Below are 14,456 nucleotides of genomic sequence, written 5' to 3' on the forward strand. Positions count from 1 at the left end.
ATATATCCATTAAAAATTAACTTTACAAAACATTTTTTATCATTGGGAAAACGCTTACATATAATGTGAAGGGAAACAATCAGGATATAAAATGTCATCCACAGTAGTATTGTGATTATGTAAACATACAAATACATAAGGTGGGAAAGAGGAAAAGAAATCACCAAGACATTAAATATTGTTTTCCAGATGTAAGGAATTCTATTTCGTCTTTCAATTTCCAAATAATCTACAACAGGCATTTACCAAGGTTATCATCAGAAAAGATAGTATCTTAATTATGGCTAACAGACTGTTTAATGCTGACTCTGCAGATGCCAATCACTGTGCTAAGAACTTTTTTTTTTTCTTTTTTTTGCAGTACGCAGGCCTCTCACTGCTGTGGCCTCTCCCATTGCAGAGCACAGGCTCCGGACTTGCAGGCTCAGCGGCCATGGCTCACGGGCCCAGCTGCTCCGCGGCATGTGGGATCTTCCCGGACCGGGGCACGAACCCATGTCCCCTGCATCGGCAGGCGGACTCTCAACCACTGAGCCACCAGGGAAGCCCAAGAACTTTAACTTTTATATTTAATTATCTAAGCAATCTTTGAGGATATACTGTGATTGTCCCCATTTTACAGAAAAGGCTCCAAAAGGCTCAGAGCTTACCCACTGTCACACAGCTACTCAACTGCACACTGAGATTCAAACCCAGCTCTGACTTCAGAACCCACATCTGAACCCTTGTATAAAAGCCACTGGAGCCTTGGGGCATCTCAGACTTGTAAGTACCAGAACCACCCAAAGAGCCCTGCCAGTTTGGTTGGTTAACACATTTCAAATACTGAACAAATTCAGCAAAATATTCATGTACACATTCAGAAAAAAGTCACTGTTTAACCCACAAAGAATTTCCCCCAACTTAGGTGATATTTTTTATGACTGAAAGCAGCATATGTTCTGTCAACTCTAAAAGAGGGTAAAAAATTCACACAGAAGCAATTTGTCAGCACAGTTTATAAATGCTATCAAGATAAACACTTACTTCTTGGGTGATGGGTGGCCTGAACTGTTTGTGTAGTTCAATAATTATTCTTAGACAAATAAGAACATTCTCTTCATTTTCCGTCTTAAAAAAAAAGCATTTAAAAAGAGTTATACTTCTGAAAACTTATTTTAATCTAAAGACTATTTTCTAAGCATTTTCTGCATATACACCCTCCATCAACCAACTTAGATTTGGTTTGTAGAAAATTCATAAACCCACAGAACACAGCTGTCCCAGAGAGGAAGCTTTTGCAGTCTTTGGTGGACTGTCTGAAGTATAGCCCGCCAGTAGGTCCTGTGAGAGTAACACTCAGACAAATGAGTAACTGGCAATTAAGGCAAGTCACACTACGAAGCAAGGTCTTAATGGCCCAGCAGACACGTTTCATTGTTTGAAAATATTGCCAAAAGAGCAATGAGTGAGCAGCCACCATGCACTGGGCCCTGTGCTAACACTTTACACTGTCTGCATGGGGGTGCCTTCCACATCTTACTACGAGGAAGCGAAGGCTTGGGGCAGGAAAGAATGGGGCTGACATGACAGAGCTAATACATGGCAGAGCCAGGATCTGAACTCAACTCAGTCCCCCTACAGAGCTCATCTTTCCAAGGGGCCCAGAAACATGACAGAATTCTAAACACACCAAGACTAAGGACAACAAGAAAACAATTTCAGAGGTTAGCTTAACAGGTACCAAATGGATTAACCCCAAGAATTTGAGGAACTCTTTGACTACTATGCATCTACTGCGCCTGACACACAAACAGAGGCACAAAGCCAATGACCCCTGTACTTGGAGTCTGTTGACCACCACCCACTTTCAGATTCCCACTATGTCTAGTCAATCCCTCAGTGACTCAAAAAAAAAGATTTTCATTTAATAATCTTTCTTAGTAACCTGGTTGGCAAAGTGGAAGAAAATGGACATTAAAAAAATTTCTACTCATGTGAATCAGAACTTTAGTGAATAAGTTGTACAATGCAGGATTTTACAGTAAGAAAATCATTAAAAGTTTTGAATGCGGCTAGATAAAAATTCTCAAAAGTTACCTCCAGAAAGCGAAACATAACAGACAAAACATTTTTTGTATGAGGACGAAGATGTTCATTGGTTGGTATTCTATGAATTATTTCAAGAACGAGCTTCCGCAGTTGCTGTTGAAGAGAAACAAAAATGTAAATATGAAATCCTTCCAAGAGTTCCAAGGTAATTATTTGGCATCCTAGAAGTGTCACACAGCTGTACCCAGCACTGGTAACCATCATACAATAAGATGGAGCCCATTTTAGAAATGGTTCTGTAAATTATTTAAATGTAATCCAAAGCATGTATTGCAAACCAGTATTTTCAGTATTTCTAAAATTGTGTACCAAATCAAGTAAGCCAAATTTTCCTTTTACACCTTACCAGTATTCCCAGGAGGAGGACACTAATGTGTGCATGTGGGGTGAATTTAAGATGAAAAGAGCAAAACACCAAGTGAACTTCATTTGCAGTCTCCCTTCATAAGCTCTGTTTAGCTCCTCTGACGTGCTCTCCAATTACCTTGGGCCTAAGGACTAATTACATCATAAGCTGTGCTAAGCTTTCATGATTTTGTCTATAGAACTGACAACTTAAAAAGTAGGTCAAATAGGTAGATCTTGAACTGGTACCACATAAAAGTGCTTTGTTTAGCAATTAACTTTCACTAGTACTATGGTAATTTTTAAAGTTATTTTTAAGGGATACATGCTGAAATATTTATGGAAAAAAAGTTATGATGGGACTGTTTTAAAATAATCAAGGCGAAGAGGCGGGGAGGCGAAGAGTGGGTAGGGGTATAGATAAAACAAAACTGGCCAGAGTTACAAGAACTGAAAATAGTAAGACCAGAGCTGGGCAACAGGTATGGGAAGGGTCATGAAACTGTTGCTCCCTCCTATATATACACATGAATTTGGTTATAATACATAGCATATGCACACGTCACTGGTCAGCAAACGTGAAGAATTTAAATTGTGAAAGAGATGGCTATGAGGAAATAAAACCAAGATATTTAGCTGAGGAGGCAATGGCCTTGGACAAAGTTATCCTTATATGACAAAATTTCTTTTGTTTTTAAGGGGAACCATAAGTTTTTTGAGTTGTTTTCATTCTTAAGTGCTTGCACTCCTACAGCAGGACATTTTTTTCTCATTATATTTTTGAACAGGTTACCTGGGCTGGTTTCTCCTGAAGGAACTGAACTTCTCCATCTTGAAGAAATGTAAGAAATCGAGGGATGATGTGCTCCAGGAACGTAGAATATTGAGGAGATGAAGTGACATTCTAATTATGCAAAAATAAAAGAAAACCCCATAAAGGTTTGTGTACATATTCAAATTCACATATTATAATAACCTCAAAAGGAAAAAATTGTAGCAGAGCTGATAGTAATTTTTAATACCTTCAGATGCTTTAGTGATAACATAGTTTTAAAGAAGTTAAGATGATTGCTGCTTCTGATATCCAATTAGAGAGAACTAAACGCTAAAATTTACTGGTAAACCTAGAAATACTCGCACTGTGGAGAATGTTCACCTAACTAAGGGAACTGAACAATGGGGCATGACTGACTGGATGGAACCAATAGCAGAGACCACCTTCCCGAAGAAGTGATGCTGACACTAAAACCTAAAAGGCCAGCAGGAGTTAACCACAGGAGAAAGTGGGAAAGGTTCTAAGGAAAGCACATGCAAAGGCACAAAATGACGAGAAAGGCTGAGTGTAAAAGGTACATATTGAACTTTTTCTAGTTCAATATGAACTAGAAACTTTTTCTAGTTCAATATGGCAGGGATGGGAGTATAAGAGGAAGGAATTTAAACTTTTATTATCTTGAGTCTGAGAAGCTGGTGAGTCAAGGCATCTGGGCAGCTAAATGTGTCTGGAGCTCCAGACACTGATCTGGGAGGAAGATAAAGACATGGGGTTGTCTATTACCTGAGGAGTCTATAAAGAAGGAAATACAGGCAAAAACCAGAAAAGAGTGCGCTGCCACAGGGGCAAAGAAAGAACCGCCATTCTTGGGATGCGCACCTGAGCACTGGTCTCCCACGGCCGACCCGGAGCTCAATTCCAGGGGCCCCGTGCCCACAGCACGCTGTGTGTCAAGAGGCACCCCTAGGAGCCAGACAGCACCTCACCAGCCCCTCCCCAAGCCGACTGCGAATCCACTGGGGACAAGAACTGTATTTGTCACCTTTCAACCCCAAAGTGTAAGACTTTTTACGAAACACCCACATTCAAGGATTGAAGGAAAAGAGGGATAAGAGTCATGATGGAACATTATCAAGGTTATCAAGAAATCAAGCTCATCTGCACGTCAGCCCATACCATCCAGATTCCACAGACTTCAAACATCTAAGTTTCAAATTTCTCCCATAGGAAAGATTCAACAAGGTGCCCAGTTATTCTGCCAGTATTTCAACTTAGCCCCTGGCTTTTTGATCCATACGAATGCTTCCTGTGACTTCTAACTTCAACATTTCTTTATTTTCTGCCCTGGGAAATGGCCCATGTGACATTTACTTAGCCTGGAATCTTATCCCAAAGTGGTTAATGAAATGAATTTCTAAGATTCCTTAAACCACTGGGAATTCTTAATTTCACTTAAATATTTTGTTCTGGGATAACAGTGGTGGTAATTTAGAATTACCTACTGGTGGTCATTCTAGTATTTCATTCGACGAAGGACTCAGTCATCTGAATTTCATTTAAGGTAAATACCTATCAGATTTCAAAAGGCACTATTTGGAAAAGCCCCAAGTGTTATTACTTTGCTAACTTTTAATTCTGTTAATTTAATCAATGCATCTGAGACCAAAGCCAAGAACTAACTTGCTAACTGCCAGACCCTAAACAGGAGAGAAAGGGTTGAGACACTTAATTGAAAGAGCCCCACGCCCACACTCAGAGGATCACAGGCAGTGCCACAATTTCAGCCTCTCAAATAAACTTTAAGGGCTGTGGCTCTCTCCTAGCAGTTCTTCCAATAAAATGCAGAATGCAGGCCTTTCCTGTTCTACCGCCCACCTCTTTTTTTAGCTTTATTTATTTATTTTTCAACAATTTGCACTAACAGCTTGGGTGGAAGAGAAAGCTCTTTAGCTCAATCTCTAAATATCTCAGGATTTTTTTCCACATCAGTTCAAGGCAACAAATCCTGGAAAACATCTATTTAAATCAAAACAAAAAAAAAAACAAAAAATTCCCTCAGCAAACAAAAACACCATCCATTACTATAGAGAGTAGGGTATCTAATTCGATCCCACGAACATTTATTTAATGTTTAGTGACTCAAATGACCATGACAGAGGCTAGGAAACATTTTATCTATTGTTCTTAATCATATTAACTCTGAGAAAGGTTTTATCATAGCCACATTAAAAGAAAAGCGAGTTTCTCTTCAGCCTTTGAGACTAACTGGCACCAGACTAACCATAAAGTAGGACAAAATATGAGAGAACAGTTTCAGGTGCTGGACCAGAGGCAGTGCAAGACCATGATCTCTAGAAGAAGGGGAACTCACCAACTGTGCCCCACCTCGGCTCTCTGCCTGGGAACGGTTTCCCAACCAGGCTCAGCAGGCTCGAGCCCAAGGAAAGCATGATGGTCCTGCTGAGCTGAGGCGCAAATACCAGAGTTTGCAACAGCTGAAGTGGCCGGAATCTGCAGGGCAAAGCCCCAGAGAAAAAGGAACTACAGAAGGGGGTGTGGATGGTCTCCTGTGAGTCCTTGACTGAGGACTGGGCTGTACTTATAGGTAAGGGAAGGTAAGACTACCTGAGGCTTACCAGGGAGTGGGCACTTGAGGACTGAGAAATGAAGAAAGACATCAGAGGTTTAGCAATGTCAGAGGATGTTGGGGGTCCAGCCTCGACACAGTGCAAAGACCTTAACACCTTGATAGCACCTCATACATTCAGCTGAGGAAGGACCATGCCCCAGAGTAAGGCCTAGTTTAGCCCCATCCCAAAAAAATCTAAAATCAACCTCTGATGAGATCCACAGAAAGATGGGGTTTGGAGGTTGAATCCTACAAAGTCAGAGGGACTTGGGAAACCCCTTGGGATTCCCAGAGATCCTCTCTACCATGGCATAAAACCAAGCCTACACAAGTTCAGTGAGATCAGCCAGCACCTGAACTGCTGACTATAGTGAAAATATCAACACTCTTCCAAGGGAGATAACAGAATCTAGGGTCCTTACATTTCACACACAATGTCTGGTGTACAATCAAAAACTACCAGACATGCAAGGAAGCCAGATAACGTGACCTGTAGTCAATAAAAATCCACCTTTATAGAGGATTGTATTTAGCAAAGACTTCAAAGCAGTTATTATAAATACGTTCAAAGAATAAAAGGAAAACATGGTCTCAATAAATGAAGATGGGGAATCTCTACAGAAGTGGCATCTAAAGAAGAACCAAATGGAAATTCTAGAACTGAAAGACAATAACCAAAATTTTAAAACAAAAATACAAATAAACTGAAATTTAAAAATAACATCCCAGCAGATGCGGAGATGACAGAAAAACAGTGAATCTGAAGGCAGATCAGAGAACAAAGAGAAAAAAGACTGAAGAAAAATGAACAGAATCTGAGGGACCTATGGGTCAATATAAAATCGTAGAATGTAAGAGCCAGAAGAGAGAAACTGTTTGATCAAAGTTGCAGAAGTTATAAACAGGAGAGCCAAAACTGCCACCCAGCTCTCATTCCCATACCATCCATTACCTAGCATAACAAATCCACAACAAAAGTTTGAGTGTATCCTGAAAGCATATGCCTAAAAGGGTTACCATAGTTGAAAATGAAAAAAACGTCAAGGGGATCCCCTGGTGGCGCAGTGGTTAAGGATCCACCTGCCAATGCAGGGGACATGGGTTCGAGCCCTGGTCCGGGAAGATCCCACATGTCACAGAGCAGCTAAGCCCACGCGTCACAACTCCTGAGCCTGCGCTCTAGAGCCCGCGAGCCACAGCTACTGAAGCCCGCGCACCTAGAGCCCATGCTCCGCAACGAGAAGCCACTGCAACGAGAAGCCTGCGCACCGCAATAAAGAGTAGCCCCTGCTCGCCACAACTAGAGAAAGCCCGCATGCAGCAACGAAGACCCAACGCAGCCAAAAATAAATAAATTAAAAAAGAAAAGAAAAAAAGGTCAAATAACCAAAACAAAAGCAATATTCCTCAACACTGTTCAGGAGTCACTATCACCAGTGTGAAGAAACTGGACAACACTGTACAAATTTCAATTTTGAAATACAACAAATTACATTAACAAAGATAATTTTTAAGTTACTAGTAAAAAGACTGACAGGGAAGCTGTAGGAAAGCACATGTGAATACTTATCACAAAATGAAAAGCTCATACCTCAAAATTTAAAGCTTTATAAAATATAATATAAAATAAAATATAAAGCTCATACCTCAAAATTTTCACTAACTTCTTGCATCATTTTTAACTTTGTTTCATCAGCTGTAAATGGCAAAACAAACCATCAGATTAATTGAGAAATTATGTTAAGAATGTTCCTAAAATTACTGGATTTAATAATTTAAGAGAAGCAATCAGATCTTATCAGTTTGACTGTCATGGTCTAAAAGCAGGCACATAACTAGTTCCCTACAACCAGTCACACTCACTCGTACTCCCAAACATACACGTGCATCCACAGACAAGGACACAGATACACACATACGCGCACCCATACGCGTGCCTCTTTGGGGCTCCAGCCAGAAATGCTCATCACTTTGCTTCTCCACGAGGTAGAGAAAGGGGAAATTAAGATAAAAGTTAATGTGACTACTCATCTCAACGTGCACATCATTTGAACTGAGATGAAGGAGTCACATCAACACATTTCTTAATGACGAAAAGCATCAACTCACGTGTATTTACATCCGTGAGAGCTGCCACAAACTGAAGGTATTTTTTCATCAGAGTGGTTTGGTCAACCACCGTGGCCCCTTGTGTTGCAACAAACGCCATTTTTCTTTTGAGCTAGTTTGTTTCTCAAGAGAAAAGTATTATAACCATGAGTTTGCCCAGCCTACAAAAAGAAGCATATGATTAACCAACTTACTGAGGGCACAGGTTCATGATCGCTAGGAAAATCTTACCTAAATGCCTCTGTTAATCTAAATAGTTTTCCATTAATTCAGAAAACAACACTGCTCCCTCTGCTTTTTTGAAAATAAAAGTTACTTAAGTCCATACTGTCTATTAATTTCTAAACAAGATTTTTATACACAGATGCTTTTCTTTCCTATGGTATGTCCGTCTTTCCCTAGGCTAGGGGCCAGCAAACTCTCTGTAAAGAGCCAGAGAGTAAATATTTCAGGCTCTGTGGTCTGTCCCAACTCCTGAGCTCTGCTGGAGGCACAAAATAGCCACAGACAACTTGTAAGCGAACGACCATGGCTGTAATCCATAAATCTTTATTTACAGACACTGAAATTTGAATTTCATTTGAGTTGTATCATGAAACATTATTCCTCTTTTGATTTTTTTTCCCCCAACCGTTAAAAAAATGTAAAAACCATTCTTAGTTTTCGTGCTGTATAAAAACAGCCACCTGGCTGGATTTGGTCTGCTGACTGTAGTTGAACCACCTGTGCATTAGGTGAGGGGTTCTCAAACTTCACTGTGCACTAAAATCAGGTGCCAAAGGTGGACTCCCAAGCACCATCCAGAGACCTCGGTTCAGGGAGGCGTCCAGGAAGCTGTAAATTTTGCTTGCATCTGACATACAATAGGCTAAATGCTTCAAAAAGCACCTCAGTGAGTTGGAAACAGGTGTGGATGACCACAATGTGAGAACTGCAGCTCCAGGCTGAAAAACAGGAGACTTGGTCTCTATTTTAAGAGCCCTCTTAAGAGAACCTAGTGAAATTGCTCTTACCCATCCTCCCCGCGAATGTAACAGTCACGTTTCACTCTACATTAAGGAGCAGTTTCATGACTTGCTTTTCTTCTTTCTTCAACAAACACACCATTAACTCTTCTGCAGGCCTTTCAACGGCCCTGCCTACCAGATACGCTCCCTTGCAGCTCACACTCCTGCCCCAAGCAATGGGGACACCCTGACGCCACAGATCCTCTTCCGCCCGCCCTCTCGAGACACCAAAAGCAGAGAGGGTGCCTGCCGCTGTTCCCGCGCAGCCCGCCGGCTCCGGGGGCAGGAAAAGTCACTAACGAAACCAACCGGAGGGATTCTGTCAGCCCCGCTGGATGACCCGACTTCTGCTTCCTCTTCACCTCCCATCACCGAGACCCAAGACTCAGGGTCACGGCCACTCCCTACCTAAGAAACTTCGGGTGGGTCGTGCCCAAACTTTTTAAAGGCTTGGATCCACTTCTTCACCGAAGGCGTCAACCCCCCATTTCCCGAGACCCCGAGAGGCCAGGCTCCGCTATCCGCTGGGCCGGGGGGTTGGGGGCCCCGAGGGAAGACGTCCCATCCAGCCTCCAAGCTGGAGAGAAGCTCCAAGACCCCAGAAGCCAAGGGCCCGGGCCTGGCTTCTGTCCCGCCCCCGCGTCCCGGCCCAGGTTGTGGGGGCCGGAGCCGGTGCCCCGCCCGCTCCCGGCAAACGGCGCCGCCGCGCCGCCCCGCCCCGCCGCGCCAGGCCTGAGGCGGCGGCGCCGGGCCAGAGAGGGCGCTGTCGACGCCGGTACCTTCGCTCTGCGCGCCGGGCCAGGCGAGCCAGGTGCCTGCGTGGAGGCCAAGAGGGGCCAGGGCAACAGGAGGGCCTCCGGGGGGACGGGGCCCCAACCCCACACTCTATCTCCCCGGCCTCAAACAGCCCTCGGCTTCCCTCCTTTTGTCACCCTCTCCGGACACCCAACGCCCGCCTCCTGGGCCGGGCTACGGCGGGCGCCGAGGGTCAATTCCCGCGCCACTAGCCTTCCGCCTCCCGGCGATCCCCGGCCAGCCCAGGCAGCAGCGGCGGCGGTTTGAGAGCCGCCGCCGGCCCCCGCCACCTGGACTGGGCCCCGATGGGGGACGGAGGGACCCCGGGTTGCTCGGAGCCTCTCTCCATCGCTATGCGCTTCCCTCCATCGCTCCGCTGACCGCGGCGCCGCAGAGGCCTCCCCACGCCCGGGCCCCGCCGCACCCGTTGGGGCCGCCGCGCGCACCTCCCGAGGCCGTTCCGCCGCCGTACCGCCGCCGTACCGCGCCTGCCCACACTTACCCCGACATCGGCGGCCGGCTTCCTGCAGCCCCAGCCCGCGACCCCACCTAAGCCCTCTCAGCCGCCGCCGCTGTCGCGCCGCAGCACGCAGTCCCGCCCCCGCTTAAAGCGGCCGCGCCCGCCGCCGGAGGAATAGGCCCCGGCGCACCGCCTCCAAGTGGGTGCGGCCTGGGCGGGCGGCGGGAGTGGGGAGAGGCGTCACGCCCGGGTGCGCCTGCCTGGCCCTTTAAACCTCTGTCCGCGTGGGCGGGGCCGCAGGCCGGGAGGGAGGGGCAGGCAGTGACAAGCGTCTTTGGTTCGGCTCTTCTGCCCTAAGTATCCTCGCAGAAGCCAGGAGGCTGGAGAGGGACGCTTGGGGGCTGCTGCGGGGCGGTGGGCACCCGCGGGGCTTCCTTAGCAGACGGCGGACGGGCCCGGGAAGAGGCCACCCCTGAGCTGAACGTGGCATGCTGGGCGGGGTTTTCTCCCCAGCTTGAGCCCTGGGGTCCTTCTTAGCCCGGGGAGGGGGAGGAGGTAAGGAGGGTCTTTGGGAAGGCGAAGGCTGCAGACAGACGGAGACCCTGTAAGCAAAGGAGAGCTCAGGTGTTCTGCCTGGAAGAGGCCGGCCTGGTCATTTGTTGCAGCTGCATCACTCCGAGGCTAGACCTCAGCGGACCGCTTTTCAGTGCCTACGCGACGGGGCAGGTGCCTTGGCTCAGAGCAATGATGAGAGGGAGGGGAAAGTGGGGCCCGGATGCCCAAATGAGGCTTACCCAACAGAAATTTATTTCTCATAGTTCTGGAGACTGGGAAGTTCAAGATCAAGGTGCCACCAATGTAGGTTTCATTCTGAGGCCTCTCCTCTTGGCTTATAGGTGGCATCATCTCACTATGTGCTCACATGACCTCTCTGTGCTCTCTCAAGAGAGAGCTGGACCAGGAGGCCCTGTCAGGCCTCACCTGCAGACTCTATCTATGAGACTGGTTGAATGATGAGCTGTTCCTGGAAACACGTGGTAACCATGGTAAATGGACAGAGCATGAAAGTGATAACCTGACCTACCTCCAGCCCCTCCAGGACCTGGCTCCACCTCCTGCACCTTCCTGACAGTACTTCCCCATTGCTCGCCCCGCACCGCCCCACTGCCACACCATCATCACTAACTCACCAGAATCTTTGTTTTCCCTTCTCAGACAGGTATATTTCACACCTGGTAATAAATAGCGCTTGCAATTCCTACAAGATACGTTCAGAGACATGCTCCTTGCTTTTGTTTAATGTTGCCATTCAAGAACAAGCCTCAGCTGAAGCGCTGAGATTGTAAGTGGATATATATAGTGCCACTTATTTCTGCCGCAGGAGAAATATAGTGGGTCAGAACACTCCTTCCCCCATGGAAGAAGTTGCCCACCTGCAAGCAAAATCCTCTTTGCTCCTACCACCGCCAACCCCAAAATTTAGGAGGTCCAAAATTGGGTAAAGTTGAAAAATCTAAGGGCTGGAACCAATGTGCCATCCGAGGTTATTTAATATTGTTGGGGGAGGGGTCGAGAAAAAAAAGCAGCAGTACACAAATCCTTTGATAAGTTTCCGTTTAATTGCATGTGATAAAGACCTACAGTTGGGGGGGCGGGGAGGTTAACATTGGTGAAATTCACATGCTTTCCCATGGCCTTAGCTTCTCCTACGAAGGTACCCATCATGCTGCTATGATTTTTGCCTGTTTTCTTGTCTATCTCCTGAATTAGATGTTGGGGACAGTGTCAACTTCATCTCTATCAGATAAATGAGATCATGCACCTCCTCTGCTTAAAACCCTCCAAAGACTTTTCAACTTATCCTCAATCCCTGGGCCTGTGCACCTCCCAGCCTCATTTTTCATGTTCCAGCCACAATGGCCTTGATGTGCCTCCTGCCCACCTAGGACCTTTGTAGCTAATTCTCCTGTCTGGAATGTTCTTCCCTGAGAGGTACAAAGCTGGCTCCTTGTCATCCTTGATGAGCTCAAATGTCACCTCCTCAGAGAGGCCTTTTTTAAGGCCCAATATAAGAAAACCATTAAAAAAAAAAGAAAAGAAAAGAAAACCATTGCCTGCCACCCCCCCCCCACTAGCTCTCATAATACTGGAATTTTCCTTAGAATCAGAAATTATATTTACTCATTTATCATCTTTTTCCCTCCTAGACAGAAAGCTCCTTTTCTTTCTTTTTTTTTTTTTAATATTTATTTATTTGGCTGCTCCGGGTCTTAGTTGCAGCACGCTGTATCTTCGTTGCCGCGTGCGGGATCTTTAGTTGCGGCATGCAGGATCTAGTTCCCTGACCAGGGATTGAACCCGGGCCCCCTGCATTGGGAATGCAGAGTCTTAACCACTGGACCACCAGGGCAGTCCCTCTGTCTTTCTTTACCAATGTATTCCTTTTGCCCATTGGGTGTTGTCTTAGTCTGCTCAGGCTGCCATTATAAAGTACCACAGCCTGGGTGGCTTACCCAACAGAAATTTATTTCTCATAGTTCTGGAGACTGGGAAGTTCAAGATCAAGGTGCCACCAAGGTAGGTTTCATTCTGAGGCCTCTCCTCTTGGCTTATAGGTGGCATCATCTCACTATGTGCTCACATGACCTCTCTGTGCTCTCTCAAGAGAGAGATCTCTGGTGTCTGTTCCTCTTCTTATAAGGACACCAGTCCTATTGGATTCGGGCCCCACCCTTATGACCTCATTTAGCCTTAATTACCCCTTTAGAGGTGCTGTCTCCAAATACAGTCACTTTGGGGATTATGCCTTAACATATGGATTTCTCAAGGGACACAATTCAGCCCATAAACAAATGTTTGGAATAATACTGCATGAACCCATAGGCTAGGAACAGCTGGAACACTAAAAAGAATACAGGGAGCCTCAAAATATTCACTCTGGTGGGCATGAGCAGTCTGCACAAGTGGTCTCTGTATGGAGTGGTTCAGGGCATGAGGCCTCAGTCTGACCTTCTGAGAGCCACCAAGAGGCCATCCTCCCTCCCCTGTCCCCTGGTGTGCTGGAGTCCCTGCTTACCTTTGCCTCACCTGTTGGGCTTCTTGGAGGCTGGCCCTAAGGGCTCCACCCCTATGAAGAACCTTTCCCCCGTGATGAATTAACAAATCCTCCCTAGGTCTCTTGTGGGTTTCAACAGGGTGACTGGGTGTCCTGTGGTTGAAAAATTCCAGCAGAAAATCCGGTAAAGCTGAGATCTAGGCCTGGAGCCATGGTAAATTCAACAAAGAGATCACCCTGAACTCCCTTTTGCCTACTTCAAACTACCATAGAATTTAACCCCCAAAGCCTCTCCAGAGCTGATCGGGGGTGACTGTTATCAGCTCAGTGGCCCCCACTTCCCACAGTTACACTTCCAATGCAAGATAATGAGGATTTGTGGTAGGAATATTAACACTAGGGCTGCTGCCCTTCTGTTACCAAAGGGAAATCAATTATACCATTTTGCCAGGGCCAACAGACCGACTAACCTGCTTTAGAAAGATTTTCAGTGACAAGAATGGACATCAAGACAGGTGCTGTGAGAGCCCAGAAGAAGGAAGGTTTCTGGGGGAGGTGATACCTGTGGGGAATTAGACAAAGAAGGGTCACATCAACATCGGCTTCAGGGTGGCCTTGCAGGTGGCTTCTGTGACATAGATGTGACCATCTATGGCTACTGTATAATAATGTAATAATGTAATAATGTTACACATGAAAAATTCAATGTAATAATGTTACACTGTAATATTCAATGTAATAATGTTATACATGAAAAAAACGTAATAAATGTTATTATTCTATTTATGCATTTAGTACATGACAAAAACCACTAACAACCAGACCTTTGAAAAATGTGAAATAGTCAAATATTTGAAACTCAATTTATAATCTTAATATACTATTTTCTTCTCAAGCACAATTTTCTTCTCAATTCCTGATGGACAAGTGAAACTCTCCCAAGTCCTTAAGCAGTTCTAAGGATGGCAGCCAACACTGACTGAGTACTTACTATGTCCAAGCACTCTTCTATGTGTCAAGTCGTTTTATCCTTACCACAGTCTCATGGGGCATTATTATTATTTTAAAGAAAAGTGAACTGAGGCACCAGGAGAGTTACGTGACTTTCTCAAGGTCACATAACTCTCAGAATCCAAAGTCCCCTGGTTCCTAGGCCTGGTATTTGTCCCCACAATGGTGACTGATGCCAC

General features: G+C 45.5%; 1 protein-coding gene and 1 non-coding gene across 7 annotated transcripts in view; both read right to left on the reverse strand.

Moving 5' to 3' along the window:
* Positions 1-9,066, reverse strand: part of TRRAP (transformation/transcription domain associated protein) — a 109,605-nt gene extending 100,539 nt beyond the window's left edge. For 5 of the 6 annotated variants that reach the window (XM_060032430.1, XM_060032431.1, XM_060032429.1 and 2 more), the window contains exons 1-6: positions 8,963-9,066; positions 7,950-8,110; positions 7,487-7,536; positions 3,230-3,340; positions 2,080-2,184; positions 1,027-1,110 (exon numbers count right to left, since the gene is read on the reverse strand). In XM_060032430.1, coding sequence (XP_059888413.1) covers positions 1,027-1,110; positions 2,080-2,184; positions 3,230-3,340; positions 7,487-7,536; positions 7,950-8,049 — 450 coding nt within the window. In that variant the 5' untranslated portion in view covers positions 8,050-8,110; positions 8,963-9,066. Of the gene's footprint in view, positions 1-1,026; positions 1,111-2,079; positions 2,185-3,229; positions 3,341-7,486; positions 7,537-7,949; positions 8,143-8,962 lie in introns of those variants that run through there. The other variant, XM_060032426.1, reaches the window with a different exon arrangement.
* Positions 7,622-7,821, reverse strand: LOC132439056 (small nucleolar RNA ZL1). The gene has a single exon (XR_009522288.1). It is a non-coding gene; the product is annotated as a small nucleolar RNA ZL1 (small nucleolar RNA).
* Positions 9,067-14,456: the final 5,390 nt, after the last annotated feature.

This window comes from Delphinus delphis, chromosome 15 (assembly GCF_949987515.2).
Source record: "Delphinus delphis chromosome 15, mDelDel1.2, whole genome shotgun sequence".
Classification (NCBI taxonomy): Eukaryota; Metazoa; Chordata; class Mammalia; order Artiodactyla; family Delphinidae; genus Delphinus; species Delphinus delphis.